At 33.4% G+C, this 27,982-nt stretch overlaps 1 protein-coding gene, 1 non-coding gene and 1 pseudogene across 9 annotated transcripts in view; 1 reads left to right on the top strand and 2 right to left on the bottom strand.

Annotated features, from left to right (window-relative positions):
- STAG2 (stromal antigen 2) overlaps positions 1-27,982 on the top strand; it is a 119,502-nt gene that overhangs the window by 22,833 nt on the left and 68,687 nt on the right. For 5 of the 8 annotated variants that reach the window (XM_011378222.2, XM_011378227.2, XM_011378226.2 and 2 more), the window contains exons 2-4: positions 19,556-19,699; positions 22,903-22,981; positions 26,140-26,304. The exons of 2 other annotated variants lie outside the window; for them this stretch is intronic. In XM_011378222.2, coding sequence (XP_011376524.1) covers positions 19,656-19,699; positions 22,903-22,981; positions 26,140-26,304 — 288 coding nt within the window. In that variant the 5' untranslated portion in view covers positions 19,556-19,655. The remainder of the gene's footprint in view (positions 1-19,555; positions 19,700-22,902; positions 22,982-26,139; positions 26,305-27,982) is intronic. One more of the 8 variants, XM_023522166.1, reaches the window with a different exon arrangement.
- LOC111730807 lies at positions 2,236-2,354 on the bottom strand (annotated as a pseudogene).
- On the bottom strand, positions 7,485-7,603 carry LOC111730771. The gene has a single exon (XR_002776818.1). It is a non-coding gene; the product is annotated as a 5S ribosomal RNA (ribosomal RNA).

The following is a 27,982-nucleotide window of genomic DNA, read 5'->3' as shown; positions in this document are numbered from 1 at the left end:
GTAAACTCTGAACACACATTATCATTCAACCCATTGCATTTTACCATGGGATTTTAATGTTATTCTTTTCTTCTTCTTTAAAAATTATAGCCACAATAAATAGACCTATATATTATATAACTGTTTTTGCACCTTAATTGATTTAAGAATCTTCAACTTGTTGGCGACATGAAAGAAGCATGTTTTTAAGCCCCAGATAAATGTCCCATTGTAATCTTCTATGCCCATTGCTTTTTATGTAGCTTGTCTTGTTGATCAGCAAAGCAAATACTTTACAGCTCTCTGCCTTCTGAATTACATCATATTTTACGGTTGATATATTTTATGGTATGTGTGTTCTTTTCTGTTTCATTGCTTCCATTAAAAAGACTGGTTTTGGTGTTGGTTTGAGTCCTCTTTTTTCCATTCATCTGTGAGTACTACAAGACACAGTGTACCATTGATTCTTGCATCTCTCATTTATATTCTGATTTTAAAAGAAGCTTGTTAGAAAGAATTTGCCTGGGTAAATGGTATGATGGTCTTGGTGGGTTGAAAACTTACCAGAGTACATTTTCAGTCGTTTCAGTTCCAGTGAAGGGTACTGTTAAATTGATTCATATTTTCATTCTCTGTCTCTCTCTCCTCCCCTCCCTCCCTCCCTCCCTCTCTCCCACTCTCTCTTCATTCTTCCTTCTACCTTTCTCTTCTTACCCCTGCCATGTCCTTGTGCCATTTGTTTTAAATTAATCTGCAGAGAGTAGTCTGTAAGTGAAACCGTTGAGAATTACCTGTACTGTATTCCTTGGAATGTTTGCCTTTCTTGCTTGTGTATTTTATAGAAGCCGTATCCGGAAAACTTGTGGGTTCTGTAGCATGGTCTCCATGTCTTCAAAGGATTTAAAAAATGTTTGATGCAAGCCGTTTCAAAAGAAGGAAGAACTTTATTATTACTTGTATAAAAATAATGATTACTGCCCTTGGTAAAAATGCAGTCCAGAAGGGGCGTAAGGTGAAATATTACAATCCCTCCATTCCCAATTTTGAAAAGTAACCACTGCTGATAGTTTCTTTTTATCCTTCTAGACAATTTCTAAGCATAAATGAATTGGATCAAATTTATATTTATTGGTCTGTAACTTGTTCTTGATACTGTCTTACATTTTATAATATCAGCACAGTTTTTAGCAGTATAAACTTTGTATTTATGAATCTAAGAATTCCCATGGCTTTTTAAACTGCAATTTTTTTCTGGATATACTTGTAATTTAGTCTTTTTTCTTACAGAAATTATTTTTCTACTAAGTTAGCCTAGACATTTCTTGTGTGGGAAGTTCACAGAGATGTGATTTAGGGCATACTTTATGTCAAAAGAATACAATTTATTATAATGGTGTCTTTTCAGAGTGAATTGTGTAATAAGATGCAGTTTTTATCCATAGTCTTAATACAGAAGGTATGTAAGGAAACAAAAACATTAATATACAAGATCATTATTGTAATGATGGAAGCTTGTTTAAAGTAAACAAAAAGAGGTAGTAATTATCTGGGAGAATTTAGGGAATGTTCCTTACAAAAAGGAGGTAGTGATTGAGGTTCAGTAGGAGTTTATCAGGGCATTCCAAACCAGCCAACCTCCCCAACCCCACCTTTCCTTTCCTCATATATTGCAGTAGTATCCAACTACTCTTAGTTCTCTTAACATACCAAGCTGCTTGATGGCTATATGTTTCTTTGCTTGAGCCATTTCTGATGTCTAGAATACTCATGCACCCACTTGCCAGTATAACTGTACATGTCCTTCCGGATTTAGATGGGGGTCACTTGGAAATCATACCCGAACTCCCCTTTCCCAGTTAAGAGACATTTCTCTGTGCCCTGGGACTTCCTATGCATATTTATGCCAGTGTACTTTCATGGTATTAATTGTAATTGCTTATGTGACAACTTTACTACTGTAAGCTCATTGGGGAGGACACAAATATATTTTATAAATTTCCCCCAACATTTTATTATGAAAAGTTTCCAACATACATAATTGTACAGTGATTACCCATGTACCCACCACCTAGATTCTGCCTTTAACATTTCGTTATATTTGCTTTGTCAAATATCCATCCATCTGGCTATCACTCCTTTTTATCCATCAATCATCCACTTTTTATTTTTATTTTTTTTTAGGCGAGGCAGCCCTTGGTTGACCTCACAGATGGCAAGGACCTTGTCAGTTTACAATCCCTTATTTTTTATTTCTTATGCCTACAGCACCTGGTCTTCCTGGGTGGTCTCCCATCCAAGTACTAACCAGGCCCAACCCTGCCTAGCTTCCAAGACCAGATGGGATTGAGCTTGTTCAGGGTAGCATGGCCGTAGACTTCAATTATCCACTTTTTAGGTGCATTTCAGAGTAAGGTGCAGACATGAGCACCTTTAACCCCTTAAAGACTTCAGCATTAAGGTCTTTAAATGGAGCTAATGTTTTATTCATTTTTAACCTTTTTTCACATTTTGAAAACTGTGCCTATTATTTTTAACATCAGGGCTATCACATTGCTAGTACAGAGATGCTTAGCATTTGGCTTGAGATTTTGTGCATTTGACTATAAGTATATTACAATTGAAAGGAGCAATTCATTAAAGACTGGAGTAGAGAGAATTTCATGGAACAGGGATAATTATTATGAGTATTAGAATAATTTATTGTTCAAAGGTTGAAATAAATGCTAGGTAAACAGAAAAGGGCAGTCAGGCAATGGATTTAGGGATAGGGCAAGGTGGGGAGGGGTGAGTTAGGTTGGGAAGATACCAGGAGCTGATCTTAGAAGCTAGAATTTTAATTGGGCCTTAAAGAATTAGGTTGAGTAAAAGGGGCGGTTATGGTTACAGACTGGAAAAGCAGAGATGGGAATGAGCACCTTTCATGGAATAATGAGATGAGCATTGTAGTTGGAGCCATTGGTTCAGTTTCATTAATTACAAAAGATTGAGTTTTGGTCTCTGCAGGATCTCATTGGGATTGCCAAGGTGCTTGATGGTGTTAAAATATAACAAGCACCCAAAAAGGTTATCTTGCAGTTTTCTTAAACTTTAAGAAAACTCTCTTTATCTGATGCTTTTTTCCAGTCGAGTAAGCTTTAGTCCTAGGTTATTCATACTTCCTAGAAATTGGCAGCTCCTGGATAGGAATTAGAAAGAGGAAGATCCCAGTGGCAAGTAGAAGTCTATATAGAATAAACTTCCTGGAGATTTTCCATATTAGTTAGCTTCAACTTGAGCAGTTATCTTTTAGGAAAGAGATATTTGTTTCTTGTGGAAATGAGTGGTGTGGTGACTGTTGGTTGGTAGCTTAGACTCTGGGAAACTTCTTAAGAACGTTTTGGGGAAATACATCATTGAGCTGTGGGTTTCTGGCATTTGAGAGAATTAGGTTCAGATGAGTAGCCCAAGGCAGGCAGGGAGAAGTTTGTTTGCTTCTGTTCCCTAGCTACTCATGCCTTCTCTGTCTCTAAAACTGGGTCATCCTGTAATTCTGAGGTTGCTGATTCCATGACTTACAGCAGCTTTTCTTAAAGTGGAGTATAGACCCACCAACATGGGATTTGTGAGTAATACAGATACCTGAGACTTGCATACAGATCTACTGAATGAGTCCCCATGTGTGGGTTATGTAACTGTGCATTTTAGCAAGTATTTTCTATAATTCTTATGCACACTGGAATTTAAGAGAGCCACTCTTATAGATAGAATTTTCCATTTTTATTAAGTGATCACCTGCCTGTATATGGTGGAGCTACTACTTTCCTTCAGGGAAGCACAATTGTAGGCAACAAATACTTATAATAAAAGTGCTGGTAAAGTGCAGTTGTTAGGGATTTTCTGCTGCTCAAGATTTTGCTAGAGATTATTTTGTGTACACAGTTGTGAAGAAACTTGTTTTTATTGTATGTATTGAACAAGGTATATATATCAGGGGTTTCTATGTGATAGTTTCAGACATTTACTAAATACAGTTGCAGGAAACATACCTGTCTTATACTTGAATTTGACTGATTCAGAAGACTTTAAGGGCATAATTTCATTTATGTTCTGAAGAGCTGATGTGGATTATCCCAACAAGATATCCATTTATATGAAGCAAATATGCCTAAGACAGGTTCAAGATGAGATTTTTGCCTCTTACTAGTTGTGTGACCTTGGGCAAGTCTCTTGACCCTTTAAATATTCAGTGTAGACGAGTGTTTAGGAGAAGTTGATAATGCTGAAGAAACCATTTCATGACATTACTTGCTTAAGTATTTGCAATATCAGATTTCTGGTCTTACCATGATGGTGTGTGGGCATTTTTCTTCTTGTGTGTGATACAGAAATAACAAAGTGAGCAGGGAAAAAAAACCTCTGAACTATTTTTTTTTAAAAAGCATACTTGGAGACAGATGAAACGCGTAGATTATAAAATATGTTTAAGAGGGGGTAGGTAGTGTATCAGAGAAGCATGGAGAGTAGTAAGCTAGCACAGGATGGCTAATCTCAGAAATCTGAAGTCTAAAAGATAATATCCTTTGTGTGTGGCAATGGAGGCAGATAACAAGGTAAGCAGGCTGTAAAAGCCCTGAGGACAAGGTTTAGTCAAACTAGGAGAGATAGTAGGGCTGAACTTAACTATTTGCACAAAGATGCCATATTAGCAGGAAATAATTGCTTCTATGGAAGCAGCAGAGAGAATCTTTGGCTTATCAAGCTTGAAAGTCTATCCTAATACATAAAGAGCATTTTGAAGTCAGCAAGGAAGACATCATCAGCCTGTTAGGAAAATGAGCAAATAACATAAGCAGAAAGTATATGGAAAAGATGCTAGGAATGACTCTTAAACATAAAGAAATAAGAAGAAAGCAAATTAAAACTACAAGTTATCCCTTCTTAGCCAGACCTATTTGGTTCCTGATATTCATTAGCAAGAGTTCAGATAATTATTCTAATCACGGTTTTTGAGTTTTGAATAACAGGGATTTATTGAAAATGTATGTTTGGTTCCTGAGTTTATGAAGTGGAACTTCATTTAGGGAGATTCACCTATACCCTGAATTAACCATTTTTCACCTTAGATTGGCAAAAATTTGAAAGTCTTGACAGTGCTGTTAGTGAATGTACAAAAACAGATCCATAGATAGATTGCTGGTGGGAGTACAAATTGGTATAAACTTTGTCCATGGAGGCCAGTTTTGATATTATTTGTTAAAATTGCAAATGTATATGGCCTTTGGTCAAAATCATCAATCACAAGTTAGTTGGCATGAAGGATGCTTATGTGTTGATTAAAATGGCCAGAGCAACATGGAATTAAATATTGCTCAAGTGGCTAAAACATAGTTTGGGAGTTCCAGTGTAGATGTTGAAAAAATGAGAAGAAAGCATTTGGGTGATTGTGGGGGAATACCACCAATGGACTCAGTTTTAAAATTTTTAAATTAAGATATCATTTACATAAAGTCCAATTCACTTGTTTTAAGTATACAGTTCTGTGAACTTTGACAAATAGTTGTAGAACCATCATCACAATCAAGATATGTTACAGTTCCAATATCCCCTTCTACAAATTCCTCCAGTTCTCCTTGGTGTAATCAGTCTTTCTCCCCAACCTGAGCCCCTGGCAACCATTGATCTGTTTTCCATTCATGGGTCATATAATGGAATCATAACAATAAGTAGCCTATTAAGTCTGGCTTCTTTCACTTAGCATAATGCATTTGAGATTCAGCCTAGTCATGTGTGTCAGATATTTGTTCCTTTTTATTACTGAGTCGTATTCCATTGTGTGGCTTAACATAATTTGCATATCCATTCACCAGTTGAAGGACATTTGGGTTGTTTTCCATCTCTTGGTGATTACATATAAAGCCACCTAGAAGTTTTATAGTTTTAAGTTTTTACATGTTAGTCTAGCATTCCTTTTGACTTAATTTTTGCATATGATATAAAGAATGGATTAAGGAACTTTTTTGGCGTATGGATATCCAATTGTTTGAAAAGACTGTTTCTTACACATTGAAGTGCCTTGGTATCTTTATCAAAAACCAAGTAACTAAATGTGTGTGGGTCTGTTTCAGGTCTCTTCCTTTGATCTGTCTTAATCACCATTCACACTGTCTTGATTACTGTAGCTTTATCGTAAGCCTTGATATAATGTATAGTGTGAGTCCTCCTAATTTGTTCTTTTTCAAAATTGTTTTGCCTATTCTAATTCCTTTGTCTTTTCACCTGAGAATCAGTTTGTTGAATAAAAAAAGAAAACCTTGCTAGAATTTTGATTAGATATTTTAAAGTTTTACTTTGGTATAATACTAGATTCACAAGGAGGAGCAAAATAAAGGGGGGGGGTCATATATACCCTTCACCTAATTTCCTTTCTTGCATAACTTTAGTACAATATTAAGACCAGTAAATTGACACTGGTGCAATCCACAGAGTTTATTCAGATTTTGCAGTTACACATGCATTCATTTGTGTGACAGTATTTATAATTCTGTGCAATTTTATCTCATGTATGGATGGTTTTAACCACCACTACCAAGATACAGAACTGTTCCATTATCACAAAGACCTCTCCTGCTACTTGTTTATAGTTAGACTCATCCTCCTCCCTCACCTTCCTCTATTCTGTCCCTAATCTCCGGCAACCACTAATCTGTTCTCCTTACTTTTGTCATTTTGGAGGCTATTATATAAATGGATATCATATGGTAAATAACCTGTTGAGATTGGCTTTTTTCCCACTCAAATAATTCCCTTGCAATACATCCAAGTTTTTGCATTCCAACAGTTAATTCCTTTGTATTGCTGAGTTGTATTCCATAGTATGGACGTGCCACACTTTTTTTAACCATTCACTCATTGAAATTTGGATTTGTATTAGTTTGCTAGAGCTGCCATAACAAAGTACCACAAACTGGGTGGCTTAAACAACAGGAACTGTTTCACAGTTTGGGAGGCTAGACATCCAAGACCAAGGTGTCAGCAGGGTTGGCTCCTTCCGTAGGCTGTGAGAATTGATTGCATGCCTCTTCCCTATCTTCTGGTGGTTTGCTGGCAGTCTTTGGTGTTCTTGGTTTATAGAAGCATCACCCTGGTCTCTGCCTTCATCTTCACATGATGTTCTCTCTGTGTTGTGTGTATGCCTGTCACCAAGTTTCCTCTTATAGGATTAGGACCCATATTAACAACCTCATTTTAACTTAATGACTTCTCTGTAAAGACTCTAACTCCAAATAAGGTTACATTCCAAGATGCTTGGGGCTAGGACTTCAAAATATGAATTTTGAGGTGACGTAATTCAACCTATAACAAGAGTTGTTTATAGATTCTGGCTAATACCAGCAACTTCTGTGAACATTCTTTTTTTCTTTTTCTTTTTTCTTTTTCTTTTTTTTAGGCGAGGCAACCCTTGGTTGACCTCACAGATTGTAAGGACCTTGTCAGCTTACAGTCCCTTATGCTTTTTTAATTTTTTATGCCTACAGCACTTGGTCTTCCTAGGTGGTCTCCCATCCAAGTACTAACCAGGCCCGACCCTGCTTAGCTTCTGAGATCAGATGGGATCAGGCTTGTTCAGGGTGGCATGGCCGTAGACGTGTGAACATTCTTGTGTGCATTTTTTTGTGGACATATATTTTTATTTCTCTGGGTAAATGCTCAAGAGTAAGATTGCTGGTTCTTATGGCAAATATGTGTATGGTTTTTAAATTAAATTTATTTATTGAGATATAATTTCCATGTAACAAGTTTAAGTTGTACATGTTGATTTGATACATTTATATATTGCAGTATGATTACCACAATAACCTGAGCTAGCATTCTATCCCATTGCATAATTATGATTTTTTTTTTTTTTGGTGGTGAGTGTTTATGGTTTTTAGAAGAAAATTCTGGACTCTTTACCAGAGTGACTGTACTATTTTACATTTCCACCAGTAGTAATATATGAGAATCGGTTTCTTTGCATCTTTGCTATCATTTGGTTTTGTCACTACTTTTTATTGTGGCCATTCTGACAGGTATAGTGATATCTCATTGTGGTTTTTATTTGCATTTCCTTTAATTCAGTTTTATTAAAGTTTTTTTGATAATTATTTTTTTCTCACTTAAATTCTTGATTCTTAAATGTCATTAACATGATCACTTATAGCTATCATATAGTAAAAAGAAAATAACTTCAGAACAATCAGTACTGCAACAAACAAAACTATTAAGTAAAATAAAACTTTTAAAAAATGTTTTATTTTATACCACGTCTTGAAAGTAGCACACTAATCAACACAATTTGTTGTAAACATTGATATTAAGTGCCAGACCTAACAGATGTTAAGAGTTGTGTTGGTGATGTGTTTCATGGTGTGAGAGTGAATATGCCACACTGACTTTTGAATTATTTCATGATCTACAAGTTATGATCAATATGAATTAGTGAGGTAGGTTCACTAGGAACTGTGTTAATGATTATATAGCCACTTCAGCAGTGGAGAAACTGCTTGTTACTCTGTAAACTTTAGAAAGAAAAAGACAGGTGAAATATAATTGAATAAGTTGTTATTGCTAGCCAAAGCAGTTGATGCAGGAAATATTGCGGGGGGTGAGGGGACAACACATAATGAAGTAAAATTTCAGGTAAAATGATGTGAGTGGGATAATTGGCAAACATTAACAGAATAATTTACAAGAAGCAGTTGGAGAAGGAAACTTTTTTCCTTGTTTGGAATATAATAATGAAGAAAGCCGAGTATAATTGCTGATGGTAGAGAGATTGCTTTTCTTGATGAAAAGGGCATTTTGAGCATTTTTGCCAAAGTAATCATAGAATAAAATGGGAGACACTTGAATATGAAGAATGCCCTCATACATGTTCTCGGATTTTGCTACGTTATTTGGCAGAAACCTTTTTGTGAAGTGGATCATTACAGCACGTTTTTCTATAGAAATAACTTTCTAATTGAGAAATGTCTTTCCTGACTAATGACTTAGCAGATAAATCATTGGTACAACAAATAATGTCTTAAAAGCAAAGTTGCAATAACTAAACCTATCCAATTTAAGATAGCAGTTTCAGGTTCTCTGCAGTATGCTTTCAAATATACCTAACACATATAAACATTAGTTCTAGTACATACTTGTATTTGTTTTTAATAATATATTGGTCTTAACATTAAATGTTTGCTGAATCATTATTTTGCTTCCTTTCTTAGCATTTAGATAATCTTTTTGGGGATGTTTTGCAGTGTGTGTTAATATACTTTTAGTGGTTTAGAAATAATGTAGTCTTTTGGTCTTAGTGCTCTAGGAAAGTTAAAAATTCAGTTTAGAGCTTGAATTCAGAGTTTTCTGTATGCCGTCTCCATTGGATGGTGTACAAAAGTGGATGAAGTACATTCATGGGTATATAAAAGGCACTGACAATGGAAAAGGTTACAGGGCAAAATGTGGGGGCCCCTCGTAATATCTAGTACCAGTAATCTAACTATACATATATGTAACATGATATCTCTTCTTACTGAATTATCCTTACAATGTATGCTAATAATCTTTTCCCCAAGTGTAAATAGAATCACATGCTGCATTTTAGGGATCAGTAACTCTTAATTCCTAGTAACATCACATGATGCCATTCTAGCATGCTAGCCTTTGACTGCAGCTTGCCTGAATTGCTGCTAGAAAGTTCTTGTTGCCTTTTTCCAGCTTTAGGTTGTGTTCTGTTCTCTTACTGGTAACTGAGACTTGTACCATCAAATTTTAAACAAGGGAGAGCAATGTTGAACATTAAATGGGTTTCAGTGGTAGTTTTTCATACCCTGTGATGAGTAACCTGTGGTGAGTAACTTTAAAAATGTAGCTGGGATTAGCTTGCATTGTTCAAGTGCTGCTTTTTTTTTTTTTTTTGTGGTGGTGGTTGTTGGTTTTGTTTGTTTGTTTATTTGTTTGTTTTTTGGAAAAGCTAGATATCTCTGGATCTTTTGCCACACAGTTACATAAGCTTTGGTTCATTTTCACCGTATTAAATAGACAAAAAAAATCTGTTTTGTCAAAATAGAGTATAGATACCAATTATCAGTGTCTTAGTTTATAAAATTACATTTCAAAAGATATTAGTTAAGTATGCTTGTTCAGTAGGAAGGTGTTCTCCAGTGATTGGTGATTGACAAAATCTTGTGAGTCTATATGATATGAGGGAAGCTTGCTTGATAAAAGGGGGTTTACATTTAATTTTTTTATTGTGGTAAAAAACCCATAAAATTTGCCATCTAATCATTTTTAGGTGGACAGTTCAGCAGTGTTAAGTAAATTGACATTATTGTGAAACAGATCTCTGGGACTTTTTTGTCTAGCAGATCTGAAACTATACCCATTAAACAACTCTCCCTTTTCCCCTCCCTTCATGCCTTATTAACCACCATTCTACTTTCTGTTTCTATGACTTTACTACTTTAGATACCTCATGTAAGTAGAATCATACAGTATTTGTCTTTTTGTGACTGACTGGCTTATTTCATTTATCATAATGTCCTGAAGTTTCATCCATGTTGTAGCATGTGACAAGACTTCCTTGTTAAGGATGAGTAATATTCCATTATATGTATACATTGTATTTTGTTTATCTATTCAGTTGTTGATGGACATGTGATCTGCTTCTACCTCTTGGCTATTGTGAATAGTGCTGCTATGAATGTGGGTGTGCAACTCTCTTTGAGACCCAGCCTTCAGTTGTTTTGGATATATACCTGGGGATTTCTGGATCATATGGCAGTTCTGTTGAAAAAATTTTGAGGAACCTCCTTGCCGTTTTCCATAGTAGTTACATAATGTTACAATCCTACCAACAGTGCACAAATGTTCAATTTTTCCATATCCTTACAGACACTTGTTATTGTGCATCTTTTTGATAGTAGGCATCCCAAAGGGTGTGAAATGATACCTCATTGTGGTTTTGATTCAAGTCTTTTGCCTATTTTTTATTTGGGTTATTTGCATTTTTGTTGCTGAGTTGTAGGAATTTTTTATCTATTCTGAATACTAACCTCTTATCAGATACATGGTTTGTACATATTTCTCCCATTCTGTAGGTTGCCTTTTCACTCTGTTGATTGTGTCCTTTGATGTAGTCCCGTTTGTCTATTTTTGCTTTTGTTACCCTATATTTTCGGTGTCATATCCAAGAGATCATTGCCAAGTCCTGTGTCATGAAGCCTTCCCTGTTTTCTTCTAGGAGTTTTATAGTTTTAGGTCTTAACATTTAGGTCTTTGATCCGTTTGAATTAATTTTTGTATATATTGTGAGATAGTGAATGCTCCGACTTCACTGTTTTGCATGTATATATCCAGTTTTCCTAGTACCATTTGTTGAAGAGACTGTTCTTTCCCTATTGAGTGGTCTTAGCACCGTTGTCAAAAATTATTTGAATGTGTGTGTGTGAGGGTTTATTTCTGGCCTCTCCATTCTATTCCATTGGTCTGTATGTCTGGTTTTATGCCCGTTTTACACTGTTTTGATTACTGTAGCTTTGTGATATGTTTTGAAGTCAGGAAATGTGATTCCTCCAACTTTGTTCCCTTTTTCCTAAATTGTTTTAGTTATTTGGAGGCTGTTGAATTTTATGATGAATTTTTCTATTTCTGTAAAAAAGCGCTCTTGGGATTTTGGTAGGGATTGCGTTGAATCTGTAAATTGCTTTGGGTAGTATGGACATTCTTAAAATACTAAGTCTTTCCATGACTAGGGTGTCTTTCCATTTATTTGTGTCTTTTATTTCATTCAGCAATGTTTTATAATTTTCAGTGTATGAGTCTTGCACCTTCTTAGGCTTATTTCTAAGTGATTTATTCTTTTTGATGCTATTGGAAATAGAATTGTTTTCTTAATTTCTTTTTTGGATTGTTCATTCTTAGCATGTAGAAACACAACTGATTTTCTGTGTGTTGAGTTTGTATCTTGCAACTTTGCTGAATTTGTTCTAAGAGGTTTTTTTTGTGTCTGAAATCTGTAGGGTATTTTTTTTTTTTTTTTTTACATATAAGAGCATATCATTGTGAACAGAGTTCATTTTACTTCTTTGTATATAATTTGGATGCCTTTTATTTCTTTTTCTTGCCTACTTGTTTTGGGTAGGATTTCCAGTACTGCGTGAATGGAAATGGCAAGAGCAGGCATCCTTGTCTCATTCCCAATCTTAGAGGGAAAACTTTCAGTTTTTTTATCATTCAATATAATATTAGCTGTGATTCATAAGTGGCCTTTATTATGTTGAGGTACTTTTATTCCTAGTTTGTTGAGTGTTTTTTAATCATGAAAAAGTGTTGAATCTTAGCAAATGCTTTCCCCCCATCAGTTGATGATCATGAGGTTTTTTGGTCTTTCATTCTCTTAATGTTGTGCATTACAAAGACTGATTTTCATATGTTGAACCAGTCTTGCATTCTGGGAATAAATCCCACTGAGTCATGGTGTATAACACTTTCAATGTGCTGTTGAATTCAGTTTGCTAGTATTTTGTAAAGAATTTTTGTATTGGTATTCATCGAGAATATTGGTCTGTAGGTTTTTTGTAGTGTCTTTATCTGGCTTAAATTTAATTTTTGAAAGGTAGTTTACATGTTTTAATCTTTATTTAGGAAAGCTTAAAGTTAGAGAGTTTTAAAATTTTAGAGTACAACATAGATGTGACTCTCCTGTCATTGTGTGGAGTTACCAAAGAACCAACCTCTTAGATGTGAAATAAGAAATAGGTAATACTTGTATTGTGTTCATAAACTTCATCATAGAAGCATATTTGATTTCTGAACTCGAATATGAATATAATTTAAGCCTACGAATTGTGTACTGTGGATGTTAGAAAGGTTAGTGCTTTTTATCAAGTGGACGCTAATTTTAGATACTTTAATAAGGTGTTATTTAATCAGAAGTAGATAGTCCAAAAATTAAATATGTAGCATGTATGTTGTATTGTGTGTTCATGCTAAAATGAAAAAAAATATGCTTAGTAGTAATAACTGCAATTCTAAAATTTAGATTAAATTTTCCCATTGTCTATAAAGCAGTTTAATTTACACTTTGGTTTTATTATTTATTAACTAAATTATATGTCAGTTAGAATTATATCTCCATCTTCATGTAAATTAATAAAGACCCAATATTTTATTTACTTTTTACTACATTGAATAAATAAGTGTGAAAGTTTGATGTAGTCAATTTGAAGAGTATGTGAAATAAAAATTTGGATTTCCCTTCAAATCTAGGCAGGATCATCTTGTCTTAATCTACTTTGCTATGAATTCTATCTTGATATCTACTATTGCTTGAAATCTGTCAGTGAGCCAGTGGTGCCCATTGTGAAGTGGTTGTGATGGTAATAATGCACTGTGTTTATATCATGCTATGAACATTTACAAGTGTTAACATGTGAATTTAGCTCATTGTTGTAAATTTGATTTTTAGATCTAGATATTCATTTATACCAGTGAATTCGGTCTCACCTCTGAAATGTTGATAGTTACTATACCCAGTTGTGATTACCACTGTTTATTCATGATGTCTTATCATACAGAAAGTTATGTCAATGGAGTGTGTGTGTGTGTGTGTGTGTGTATGTGTGTGTGTGTGTGTATGTGTATGTGTGTATTAATTAACTCAGTGCAGAAAGCTAAATGCAGAGTATGGTATTCAGGTATAAGTGAGATGAGTGAGGATTAACAATACTTTTAAAAATTACTCAAGATTTATCTGTTGACCTTGGCAGACTGAGATTGATTTTAAGGTGATGTGGTATATAATAAAACAGATATTTTACCTGTTTTGATATTTATTTTGGGTTAGGGCCAGATAATATCTAGTCAACTGCAGCTTGTTAGGGCAAACTGGGAAATTAGAGACTTGGAATTAGATGGCTGATATGTGTCCAGTATCTGTCCATCAGGTATGATAGGTACCCAGTGTCTAGCAACAGCCAGTGCCAGTATGGTAGATGAGAGGACAGTATTGTGGCATTCAAATTAGGACAACTGGAGAGACACAGGGAGACTGTTTCGAGAGTGGGTTTAGGGGCAGGATTCCAGTACCTGGGGTGTGGGGTTGGGTAGATACATTGCAGCAAGATTAAGGCAGGGTATTGATCCTTGGATGATTCAGACACTGGATATAACTTGAGTACAGGGTGATATAGTAGCGGATCTGCAGGAGTAAGGCAGAAGCTTTTTCTTAACTCCCTCCCCATTCAAAAGAAAAAAAAAAACAAGCTGTACTAATTTGTTGTGAAGTTCATGAGTGGTGGTGTGCTAGATTTTCCACAGAAATCAGAACTCATGGTCGAGAACTGAGGCAAGCTGAGTATGTGGGTTGGGCCAGGTCATCCTAATTGTGCTTAGGACTCGAGTCACATTTGGAAAGTATTGGGGTATGTGGAAATGAGAAAGATTGCTGAGCACCTTCAATAGGAGGAAAACAGATGGATGTTCCAGTTCTGTCTGGTTTTAGTTTCTGGCTGTGTACAGTGATGCCATATCTGTATAGACTGTGCCCTAGCTTGCTCCTTTCCCTCTTCCTGAAAGTAAATGTTTTTGAAGTGTTGTGGTGTTACGTGTGTTCAGTTTTTCTACTTAGTTATTTTTGAAAGTCCTTTTGGCCTCCCCTCTTCCTTTTGTATATTATTTTTTAGATTTGTAAAGGCAGATATTTGACCTAACCTACAATTATTTAGGAAATGTAGGCAGAGTCATTAATTGTTTTATATAAACAGATTTCTTCTTGTCTTACTTTCTCCAGATTACCTGTTCCTGCACTACAGCAGGTGTTACCATTAGAAATGGTAGCACCATACAGTTGACCTTCTTTGTCCCTTCTGCGGTGAAAGGGGTCAGTTGTATGGTGATGGATAGTAATTAGACTTTTTGGAGTAATCACTTCGTAGTTTATACAGATGTCAAATTATAGTGTTGTACACTCGAAACTATTATAATAAAAAAGAAATTCTTTAGGACTCCACAAAGGTATTTAGAAAGGAAAATATATTTGCAAATGATATATGTGATAGCTGTAATGTAACAACGCTATCAAGAAACTTTCAGGTTAAAGTTTGTTACTGGGCTGAGTATACATGATCATTGACTTGTCATTCTTTCCACCCTGTCACTTATGCAGAAGACTTTAGCAGGAATTGGGAAGATAAACAGGGAAGAAAAATCTCCTTTCGAGAAATCTTTTTAAAAGGTTATTAATAAAGGGGTAGTTGATTTCCATCTTTTGAAGATAGGTATGTATATCTAATTAAAATTTTTGATGAGCTTTTCATCTCTTGCCCTATGTACTCAAAGTTACCATCATTTGACATAAGGAATGATGGTGACTTTCCTGTTTTGATCAGGAACTAGTCTACCTTTTAACATTCACAGGCTCAACCTAAATGACAAGCTTTTGTCTGCTACCTCCTAAGAAAGTAGATAGGCTAATAAAAGGAACATATGTTTGGGTCTTGTCAGGAGTTTGTAAGAAAGTTTCTGTTCTCTGCTAATATTGAGTAGGCGAACATGATAAAGATAACTTTATGGTAGAACTCATAGTTTTTTTTGTAGATGCCTAACTTTATGAGTTTAGGGACCTGAAATATAAATAAGTCAAGTGTTAGCAGCAGAAATAGTTTTGTAATTTCTCGGGTAGTTCAGATTTTAAAAGAGGACATTAAAAAGTAAATTTTCATCCTTATAATTTACCTTTTCTCATACTAACAATAAAATCGTAAATTAAAATATAAATTACATTTTCACCACTCTTGTATGATAACTGTTTTCTTTTGCTTTAATATTGCATCCTAATATAGCGCTTGTAATAAACTACCCATGTTGCCACACAGTCATCATAAATAGTTTCAGTGTATGAATGTTAATTACATTTTTCTACTACAAATTAATCCATGGCTGGACATTTTAGGTAGTTCCTGTTTTTAAGTGTTTCTCTTATAATGATGTCGGCAATTCAGAAGGGTATATACATTTCCTAGTTGTGATCTTTATAGATAGAAGGGTGTCACCCTTTTGGGAGAGAGTGTTAAGATAAGGGGGTAGCATGTGGTGTGTATGCTGAATTTGTTTTGCTAGCTTTTAACAGTCGAATATTTCTGCAGTTTTAGGGAAAGAACACACCAGGTACTTTAGATGCTCCCCCCACTTCTCAATAATACGTGGATTCTGAGGGACCTTATTTAGTGAATGGCTGTGTTTTGTAGTTTATTTTCTATCTTGAGACCACTTGGTTTGAATTAAGAGAACTTTGAAACAATTATTTTATGAAAACCAAAATTTAAGATTTTTAGACAATATTAAAGAAAACCAGGTTTTTTAGTGTTTTTACTTTTTCTGAGAGAGGAATTATAATGAATTTAGCAAGTCATTTGGAGTTAAAGATGCAAGCATAATTATGTATAATTTTTATATATTTATGTTTATATGCTACAGTAATAGGAATCCAACAGATTTTCAGAAGAGGAAGATGAAAATTTTTTGTTATTGGATTAATTTAACGTAGAATCTAAACTTTGAGTAACAGGCTATAAGGCAAGGCCTCTGAGTGTTTACTTGAATTTAACATATAGAATTAGTCTATAATGACCTATTACCTTTTAATCCAGTAATTATATATGAATATATATATATAACAAACCTTTAATGGCTGTATACTGTATACTTGAGCCAAAGGAAGTGGTTTTATAGTATATTATGTAACCTATGTACGAACGTGTTTGCTTAGTTTTCAGTAAGCAGAAGCTAGTTGTTATTGGATGTATTTTTTCCCAAAAGGAAAATAGTAATTGAGAGTTAAAGCAAATTTCATTTTTATGCTTTATCCTCCAAAGCTGTTGGAATGTTAACTCTTTAAAAGCAGTTATAGAGAATTGGTACAAGTGATAAAAATCTCAAAAGATTTTCCTTGACACTAGGTGAGAGCTCCACCTTGTGATCTTGGAGCATATTTTTTAAAAAATGAATAACTACAGTAGGCCAGAAGTGGTGTGGTAAGGTAAAACTCATACTTTTATTGAGCATTACATATTCCTACAGTTTGAGGTTTCCCAACATAAGTCAAATGGTATTAAGTACATTTAAAGACTATGTGAATGTAAGATTTTTAATTAAGTCTTTGAGGGAAGCAAATTGTATTTATATTACAACTGTAGACTTTTAAAAAGGAGAAAATTCTCAGTTCTTCCTGCAGATAAAGTTTACGTTCTTAAAAAAAAAAAAATGCTAACTTACCCATTGATCCCCAACCCTTATATTACAAAGCATCTTTAATATATATAATTTTTGAACTATGAAGAACTTATTTTGGTGGCAAATTGGTTATTTAGAGAATGATTAAAATAGTAAAAACTCAGATACATAGAATTTAGTATCTTACGTTTAATAATATTAGGTGTCCGTAGAGGTAGGTGCCTTTTCATAGAAATAAACATATTTTCACACTTACCATTAACACGTGTTTCCATGACAGCAACGATCTCTCTCTTTTTTATCACTATATTCCCAGTGCCCCACACTGCATTTAGCACATGGTAGATATTATTAATTGATTGAATGGATTTTTAACATTTAGAAACATTTTAAAAGAAGTATTTTGCTGAGATAGGGAGTTGATTGATTTATTTTTCCTAAATCAGACTATTTCTTTTTAAAATATAGGTACTTTGGGAGACACATCTTTATAAGTTCCGTTTTTCTTTTGTGTGTGTTTTCTAATTATCAAATACATGTTAGTATAGTCCTACATTGAGCAAAATAATTTGACCTGATAATATTTCTTGTGCACTAGAAATTAGTTTGTGCTGTATAGAGGAATGTACTATATCACACAATACTAATTTTGTTTAGTGCTGTCTACTTTTCAGAGCTGATACATTCTTTTTGTCCCTTGAGAGAATGTATTTATGCACTGTCTTTAAAATCTGCTTAAAAACTATATATTTAAGAAATGCAGCAAGTTTGGTTTTATAAAATGCTCGGGGTGAGTGGGGGCTGGTAGGCAGACAGACAAAGCTAGCATTTATTTCCATCTTGCCATTTAGATGACCTGACCTGTTGGTTAGAACTTAATTAGCTCTATACCTCTCCAGTTCCCTTTAAAAAACAAAACTCTTTTCTTTCTTGAAAAAATTGTATCCTTTTAAAATTAAGTTGAGAGTTTTATGAGGTTAGGGTGTGTCCTACATATGATGACAAGAATTCTTGTATATTACTTAAGATAACTCTTTAGGTTACAATAAGAATAAAACCAGATTAACAATTAGTGGTCTTAGAGGGGAACAGTCCTGAGACCATAATTTCATGCAAGGAGGAGACCATACTAACAGACATCTAAATTCTTTATAATGCGAATGTTCTTCATAAACAAGATAAACTCAGAGTGGTGGTTTAGACAACCCTTGATTGTTCAGGGCTTAATTCGTGGATTATTCATTCTTATTTCTCCTGTTGCCTCATTATTTTGCTATTAATAGTAGCTTAATTAGAATGAGCTAGGAAATGCTGTGTTTTGACTAGCTATTTATGATGTTTTTTATAGATTTAGAATTAATGCAAAAACTGAATTATCAGTTTTTTTGTTATAACTTCTGCTCTGTTGGAAGAGATCATTAGAAGTTCATCAATCTGTGATATTTGAATATTTTTGATTGGACATAGTTCATCTTGCCGTTTCTTTAGGTAGCCACCAAGTACTAGATTCACTTGAAAAGAAAAGAAAAACAGAAGATAATTATAAAAGAAAGTTTAAGATTAAGAGCTTCAGACCTAGTGTATTTTCTCTTTTTTGTTATGGATTTGTCATTTGCTCTTAGGTATTCTTTCATTTAGGAAGTGCATCTTTGACCTTCAAAACTAGAAATAATACCTTTCCTATGGCCAAACTTACATTTACTTGGGTCACAAATGGCATAAATCTGTTGTCCATATGACATTATTGGTATTTAAATTGATTGTAAGTTCCTTGAGGGAATAGGGAATAGATCAGAACTAACATTTTTTTCCCCTTCCCTAATCAACACAATGTGGTGTTATCGTGAAGTGGTTATTTATTAATGAGCCAGGCTTCGGAGTGTATATTTATTCTACAGTAGAACAACTTGCTTTTATTTAATTATATCTTAGGTTTTTTATTAGCTCCTTTTAACTGTACTCTATATCACCAGCAAAAAGTTATAGAATTTTCAGAGATACTATGGTTTAACTTGTAATAAAGATTTCAGGACCAGTAAAAGAGTCACATCATCCTAGTTAGGGTTTATGTTTTTTAAAGCCAAACTAAAGAATCATAACAATTTTAAAATAATTTGTAATACAAGCATCTTTCTTTGTGTCTATTGTTACTATTGTGGGGCTGCAATAGTTGTAACAAATCTGTATCAAGAAAGAGCAGTCAAATGCAAGGGAAAGAAATCTTATTTACTGAAAAACATTAGCAGGCACAGGGGGATTTAGTTTTTTTTTTAAATGTAGACACCCTTCCCAGTATTTTTGGTGTATTTATAATAAATACGGCACTCCCCCCCCAAAGGAATTGTCTGTCTTAGAAGAACGAAGCAAACCATCGTTTTACCCACGTAAATATATGAATATATTTCTGACATTGGGGCGTTCCAGAAGATGATAAAGAAATGATAGCAGCTCCAGAAATTCCAACTGATTTTAATCTACTACAGTAAGTATATTATGATTTTTTAAATGCTCGTTTTTCCACAAAATAAGAAATGTATTAACTTCAGTTAAAATTGCTCCTGCTTGAGATTTAGTGTGTAAGATAAAGGATAGTAAGTATACTTTAAACAGTTTATATTAACCCTCATTAGGTTCTATAAGAGTAATTATTCCATGCTTTTTTTGTACTACATTTTAAATGTATTTTTTAATTTAGATACTGCACAATTTATTACTTTTGCTGTGCAGTTGAGTCCATACTTGGTTTTACAAAATAGCAATTGCTTTGAGGGAGTGTCATGAAAGTCTTAAAAAGTTAAGCTTTCTCATTAGTAAGGAATATATACCATGCAGTATTATTTAAGATGGAATGTCAGCTTTCTATTATAAAATCCAATCATAGGCTAAAACAAATCTAAAAGGGTAGGACAAATTCTTTCCAACATCACCAAAAAGTTGAATAAGGAATATATAGGCAGCTTTTAAGATGAAAGTGAAAAGAAGACCTATGATAAAGTCACTTCATGGCTCAATAATCATGATTTGTTTCTCCAAAAATATGAAGAATATGTCTTACCCTTTTATATTTTTGCAGACACAAATTATATGATTATTGAGCCATGAAGTGACTTTATCATAGGTCTTCTTTTCACTTTCATCTTAAAAGCTGCTTATATTCCTTATTCAACTTTTTGGTGATGTTGGAAAGAATTTGAACTACTAGTATTATAGTGGTTTTCTTACATAATCCCCAGTTTCACGAGGTGCCTCAGTGAAAAATGAACCTTAAAACTGCTTGCAGATCCCTTTACTTTACATACACCATACTATATTTGCTATATAAGACAGATTTGAAAACAGTCCAATTGCTAAAAATTTTGAAAACAGATACCCTTGTACATAATGGCAGTCATTGTCTGCTTTTGATGGTATATAAAAAGTAATTTTTATTTTCATTGGAGATTAAGGATCTACTGGGATATCATTGCCATTATTTCAAAGTATGATTTCTAATGTGATTTCATTCCCAGTGTATATTGACTCTATTTTTGAGGAAAATTTGTTTTACTGTTTGTTTGTTTTTGAGGGAAGATATGGGATAGTCTGAGAAAAATTAAATTTTGGTTTGACTATTTGTAAACTTATCTTACAAAATTTCTTAAATATGTTAAGATTAGAGACAATTAAAAAGATTAATATTTTAAACTAGACCATTGACTGTTAGACTGTCTTGAGTAATTAGGGTCTGAAATAGGATAATGAATAAGAAAGCATTGATCTGTACAGGTAAAATAGATAGCATTTGATTGGGTATGTAAGGTGGGGGGCAGGATAAAGAGAAAAGAGTGGAAGATTCAGGCATGTGAAGGTGATTCATGAAGTTTCAAGCCACTCAGAGATTAAGCCAGTATGCTCCATCTGGCTTAATCTGGTGAAACTGTTCCACCTAGGATAGATTTTTGTTGTTGTTTTGATCTTAAAAGCAGAGGATAGCAATGGAGAAAGACTCGAGAATATTCTCTGGTTGAGGATATTTTAGACTCCTATACCGATTACTCCAGCTTTCTTCAGGTTTTCCCAGTTAGTAATCAAACCTTTATGGCTTATTCTTCTAGTTGGGATATAGCCTGGAGATGAGGATTAAGAGTGTAATTGAGCCTTTGATTACTCTGTGGCCATTGGAATATCGCAAAGGCTAGTGATTGCCGACTTTAGCAGTTACTGAGCTAGGAGAGCTGGTGTCCCACAAATGTCTTGAGAAGAATAAGTATTACTTATACACCAAGATGTTTAAAAACCGTTTCAATTTTTTTGTAAGGCCATGTAGGCATGTGAGAAGAATACTGATGATAGCAATTTTAAGATGTTAATAGGAATGAGTTTCAGGGTTAATATTAAAATAGCCATTGAACTTTTGGTGCATTAACCCTGGGAAATGGGCCCTTTCTTTACAACATTATAGGACATAGTTAGGATTGCTACTGTCTCCAATACATTGTTTAAATTACTTTGTAGGTAAGTGCTATAAATAGTAACCTCCCCTCAGCATCTTAACCATTACAGCCTCTGGACAACTGGTTACTGTAGCAATAAAAATGGAAATAGAAGAAATCTAGTTAGAGAAGACTATCTTTAGAAAGATAGCCTTTCACTTTGATTATATATTTTAAGCAAATCTGTTACTAGGTTTACATGTTTAGAATGGTAAAACCTTTATCTTCTGTGGTTGTGGGTCAATTCTAAAATACATTGTGACTCAAATACCAAGCATGCCTTGCCTTAAAGCATTTAAATGAGGTTATGTTAGTACTATTTAGATAGATAGAGCCATGTTAGCTTATATAGGAAGCATCACCTATGTGAATTTAAATTAGTTTGCTTATGTGTGAGAAAATCCAGATTATATGAAGTCACCCCTCTTACTCCAAAAATAATAGACAATTCTTAGAACTGTAGATTTATATCATAGAGATTAAAGAGACTTCAAGATTTCATTCTTTCCTGCATATACATTGTTTATAGATAAGAAGATTGAAAGGTTGTCTCTTGTCTAAAATCACATAGTTTCTTAGTACCAGAACCAGTTCTGACTATAACTCACCTCCTCTTTACTGTGTAAAGGATTTTGGTCAATTAGCATAGTTCCCTGCTGTATTTCAAATGATTTAGTTTGTGAAAATGTTTTGTACAACCTTTTAGAAATACATGTTTTGTATAATTACACATAGATTTATAAATATTTTTTGATTGAGGTAGGAGAGGACAGAGTGTCTTTGTATTGCTAAAATTCTCTAATAAAATTCATCTAATGTCTAGTGTTAATACAGTTTTCCCTGAACACCAGGTCTTTGAGTCAGAAAATTAAACCAGCCATTACAACAGAACACTATAGTTCCTAGGGTTAAAATTTTGAGAGATACTGATTTCCTTTTTATGCTTTGGTTAAAAATTAACAAAATAAAATGTTTTGACATTTGTGTTTTAGATTATTTTTTTTGTAGTTGGTTATGTAATTTTGTATGTTTGGTGATGTGCTATGGTATGATTTAGAAAATCATCTTAATTGCATTTAATGCTAATATGGGGTTTTGTAATGAGTTAACCAAACTTTTTTTTTTTTTTTTTTTTGGAAATATGGGAAAAACTAGAAACTCCATCTGTATTTCTAAGGAAGGTTTTAAATAATTGCTTATTTTTCTGTCATAGGGAGTCAGAAACACATTTTTCTTCTGACACAGATTTTGAAGACATTGAAGGAAAAAACCAAAAGCAAAGCAAAGGAAAAGTATGTACAGAGTTTGTGGCTTTGTTTTCTTAAGGTCCTTCATATACATATATGCGCATATATATATATACTTATGTATATTATATATAGTTTTTAGTTATATTTCAGATGTTATTGTCTTTTAAAAACGCCTTTTTTTTCCAGATTGGTATGGTAAGCCTTCTGAACACATGTGGTTTCTTTGGTTTCTAGATCAAATAGCATTTGATTATCTATTTTCACTACTGTAAAGTTGAATTTAATAATACACCGTTTTTAGTAGTTTATTTTGTAAAGCACTGTATACTAAGCAAAATGTGATATTCTGTTGGCTTTTTTGTTTGTAATGAATAGCCAAATGTAAAGCAAAGCAGTAAATATTCTTACTCTAAAGCACTCAAAATGTAACCTACAATCAGCTTATATCTAATGGATTACAAAGGACAATTGTTTTCTTTAAGTTAATGTCAAGGGTATAAACTAATAAAGTGAAGTTCTGAGTCAACAGAATGCAGTGTTAGAGTATGAGTGGGTAACCTGAGGGCTCTGGATAACTTGGTGAATGGTTAAATCATTCTGCTGTTTTGGAAAGTACATTAACTCTGCGCATGTGTGTAAATACATTGGGCAAAATATGACTTTTTTTCATCATTTTCTTTCCCAAGATGAATTTTGTATTTGTATTTTCTCATGATACATTTACTTTTAAAAGTCTAAATACAGAAATGTGAAATGAACAAAGTAAAAATTTTACATAAACCTATCACCCAGAGGTAATTTATTCTTTAAACATTTTGATGAACTTACTTTTGTACATGTACTTATCTATCAACATGAATTTTACTTAAATGGAATCATACTATGCAGACTGTTTAATTTTTTAAAAATTCAGTGGTATATTGTCAGCAGCTTTCTTATCAGTGATTTTTTTTGGTCTGTGTTTTAATTGTATCATAACATCCCGCTTTATGTATGAAACAGTTTAGTTAACTAGTTCAAAATAATTTGTTCAACACGGAATACATTCTTAGAGAGCATATAATTCACTTGTTTCCTAATTTCATATGCTTTCTTAGTCCCTTAATTTAGTAAAAATTTTGATGAAACAAAAAGTGAATGAGTAAAAATGTTAACTCATGGCTATCTCAAGACAACCTTAACTCTAGTGGGTAGTATGTGGTTATTCATTAGAAAACCATTTTTCTTGTTTTGTAACCGTCTTGCAAACCTGAATCTCTACTTTGACTTTGATTTAATTTACAAGTTGGGACAAGACTCACAGTGGCATCTGCATAGAGGACTCCTCAAAGTTTTGTAGTTTGGTTAACTTTATATAGCCACTCCTCTGAGTGAGATGTTAGGGGTCAGATCAGGGATTTATTATAGTAATGAGAGCCACCATAGGATAGTTTGACACTATCCTATATATGTTCCATGCACTGTGCCAATAATTTTATGTTATTTAATATTTGAATAATCCTGTGGATTAGAAAACTTCCTTATTTTATAGATAAGAAACTAAGGTCCAGAGAACTCAGTGGTTCAAGAATTTGAGCCCACATCTCTTGAAAGAAGATGCTTTTAATCCACTATAGTATACTACCTCATAGTCTTTTTAGAGATTTTTTTTCCTTTACATGATTGAACTCAAGGTAGCATGTTTACTTCTTGCATGTCCCTGTATTGTATTATCACTCCTTGCACATCATTTTTTTCTAGCACATCATATCCACGGAACCATTTTAATTGAATTAGTTTTTTTATACCAACAAGGAATATTGAGGCATATGATAGATAAATTGCAAATATATAGCTCCATGTTAATTAACACTAACATTTTATATTTTTCTAGTGTACTCTTTGTAGTTGATCTTTTCTTTCACTCTTATTGCTGAAATTCCTTTTACTAGAGACAAAAAGCCTTTCATTTTACAATTAGGAATTAATGACAAGTTTATAAACACTGACTCTCATAAATTAACAAGTAATATCTTTCAGTTGTTAGGAAGGGGTTTAAAGTAGTTTTTTAAGAGTGGGATGGTTTTGTGCTCTTGAAGGAAGAGGAAGGACCCAGGACCCTTTAATGGAGCAAAGTATGGAAACATACAGGCTTTCAGTGGAAGTAAATTTGTAGACCTAACTGTAGATAAGAGGTCTGCAAACTGACCTGTTTTTGTACTGCCCACGAACTAAGAATTGTTATTACATTTTTAAAGAGTTATAAAAAATAAAGAATATGTGGCAGACCAGTTATGTGACCTGCAAAGCCTAAAATATTCACTGTGTGGTACTTTACACAAAGGTTTGCCAAACTCTTGTTCTAGGTCATAGAAATGTTAAGTCTGAAAGAGACCTTAGAAATTAACTATTCTAATCTGTAGAGATTTTAGTACAACTCTGGCATTTATAAGTGAGGACTCTGAGTTAGGGAATGACTTGTATTTCTATAACAAGGTATAAAAGCCGTGGGAGATATTTTATAACTCATGCATGTAGGCAGCCTTTTCACTTACTTATGAAGCCCCCACCTCCAAATTGACAACTTTCTTATAAAGGGGCTTCATTTCCATTGTGTTCACATAAATTGAAATTTCATAATAAATTAGTGTTGGAGGGAGGGTTCTGAACAAGAATGACGTTAATACACCTATTCATGCTGTTTAGAAATCCTTTGTCAACACACTACAGTGATTTATAAGGACTAAGAATATGCATCAAGTTAAAATGTCAAACTAAGTATGAGTTACTTACTTGATAAAGAGTTTTGTTGTTCTTGCTACCCATTCCAGTCTATAGCTTAAAGCAACAATTCTGTGAAATAGGCAGAGTTTTATTCTCACTTTGCAAATTAGAAATCTCTCTGAAGCACAGTGTTGTCAAGTAACTTGCCTAAGATCATCACTCAGCTAATAGGAATAGAAGTTTGGTCCCATGTAGTCTGTCATTCTGCTGAGGCTGTGATCCTAACTCCAATGTCATGTGAGGTGTATGGTAGTATAAATGAACAAATTGATACCTCAAAGAAGCTGTCACAGTCATATGTCACAACTATATGACATGTGAATGGCACTCTCCTTTAGGATTAAGCATAATTAAGTACCCTATCAGCTGCTTCTGTAGCCTTATTTTGAACTCTCAAAGATAATGATATAACTTAACCAACTTGTACTTTTACGCAGACTTGCAAAAAAGGCAAAAAGGGCCCAGGAGAAAAGGGCAAAGGCGGAAATGGAGGAGGAAAACCTCCTTCTGGTCCAAACCGAATGAATGGTCATCACCAGCAGAATGGAGTGGAAAACATGATGTTGTTTGAAGTTGTTAAAATGGGCAAGAGTGCTATGCAGGTGATGTTTATTGTGTTCTTCCCAGTTTATTATTTGTACATGTTAAACTTTATATATTTTACATGAGTTATATAAAATATATCTCTGATTTTTCTAATTGTTTTAAAATTTTCTAACACTCCTTATTAGAAAAAAGCAGCAAACTAGTCCCAAAACTAGAGATGTGTCTATTCAGACATAAGACTTTTAAGCCATGTCTTGAGTCATTTTCCACTGCATTATTTTCTTTTAATGGCACCAAATAAATTATTTGGTTAAAAATATGCCTATGTAAACCCTAACTATGAAGTTTCAATTTCTCCTGAATTTATATAGCTGCCATTAAAATATGAAGTTCTTTGCCTGTATAGAATTTTTGATTGAATGACCTAATATAATCACCGTCCACTTTTAAATTATTTTGATTACTGTTATTACAAATTTTGTTACTTGTGCTATGTTTTAGCAGAAGACTTAAAAGTTAAGAGTTATATCCATGTCAAATCATCCTAATTCTGTTTCTTCATAATTTTATGACAGTAGCATTTATACTTTATAATGGAGGTTAAATCCATATAGTTTTAAAATATTTAATAAACAACTCAAAGAATATACGTGTTTAATAAAATTATTTAATTTATAAAAGTTAACAGGGAATAGTTTTTGCCTTCATAGAATTAACTTTAATCAACAAAAGACACACATGGTTGATTTAGGGAGAGCTAGCTACTTAAGCTTTTTGTTAACAAATAGCCAAAATGCAAATCTTGTTTATAAATATAGACTTATCTAAATATATGTGGTTTTGTAAATTTTAAAATATCAATTGGGGCTAATAAAGATCATTTTTACATGTAAGATCAAAAAGAATTTTAGTTTTTGAATTATTACCAGTTGTGTAGAGTAGCATATTTTCTCAAATTCAATTTCGCTTTCATTTATCTGTATGTGGTTTGCTTTCATGTCTTTGTGATTAGGGTGTGGATTTTGCATAATGTTTTAATTGATTGTTTGTGGCACATTTGATATTAAAAAATGTCTTATGTTACTGTGCTATGGTTTTAGTCATTTCCTAATTAAAAAATTATCCCCCTTTCTCTAGTTCCCATTTTGGGTTAATTTTATCAAAGGGATAAATTATCTCAGTTATATATCATTTAATTGCTTTCCTTTTTTAAAAAAAATTTAATTGCTTACCTTTTTATTTTTGTTATACTTTTTTCTATAATATTTGCTCTAAGTATTAGATGCATTAATCTTTGATATCTTTCACTTTTGTTAACATCAAAAATCTCATCTCATATTCATGCTAATTAGGCTCTTCTATTTTTATTTAGTCTATAGGGTTTTTGTTTAACTTTTTGGCTCATCAAAATTTTTAAATACAAAATGTGAGGGTTTAGCTTTATATTTAATTCTTTTTGTTAATGATATCTCTGTTTAAAGAATAAACATTTTTTTCTTTATTTTTGTGTTGCTTATGGTTTATCATATATTAAGATTGTACCTTTGTGTCATTTGTTTTTCCATTTCCAAATGTGCTTTCTCCCTTAGAAGCAGAATGTCCACAGTATCTCTGCACTGATTCCTCTGAATCCTCTGCCCAGTTTATTTTATGTTTCCACTTGTGTTATCTTTCTAACATCAAATTTGATCAAGGAAGTCTTCTGTTTACAAACTTCTGCTTCTTTAGCAGATT

Source organism: Pteropus vampyrus, unplaced genomic scaffold, assembly GCF_000151845.1.
Source record: "Pteropus vampyrus isolate Shadow unplaced genomic scaffold, Pvam_2.0 Scaffold335, whole genome shotgun sequence".
NCBI classification, from domain to species: Eukaryota; Metazoa; Chordata; class Mammalia; order Chiroptera; family Pteropodidae; genus Pteropus; species Pteropus vampyrus.
The sequence above is the reverse complement of the archived record's forward strand: the minus strand, read 5'-3'. Positions and strand labels throughout refer to the sequence as shown.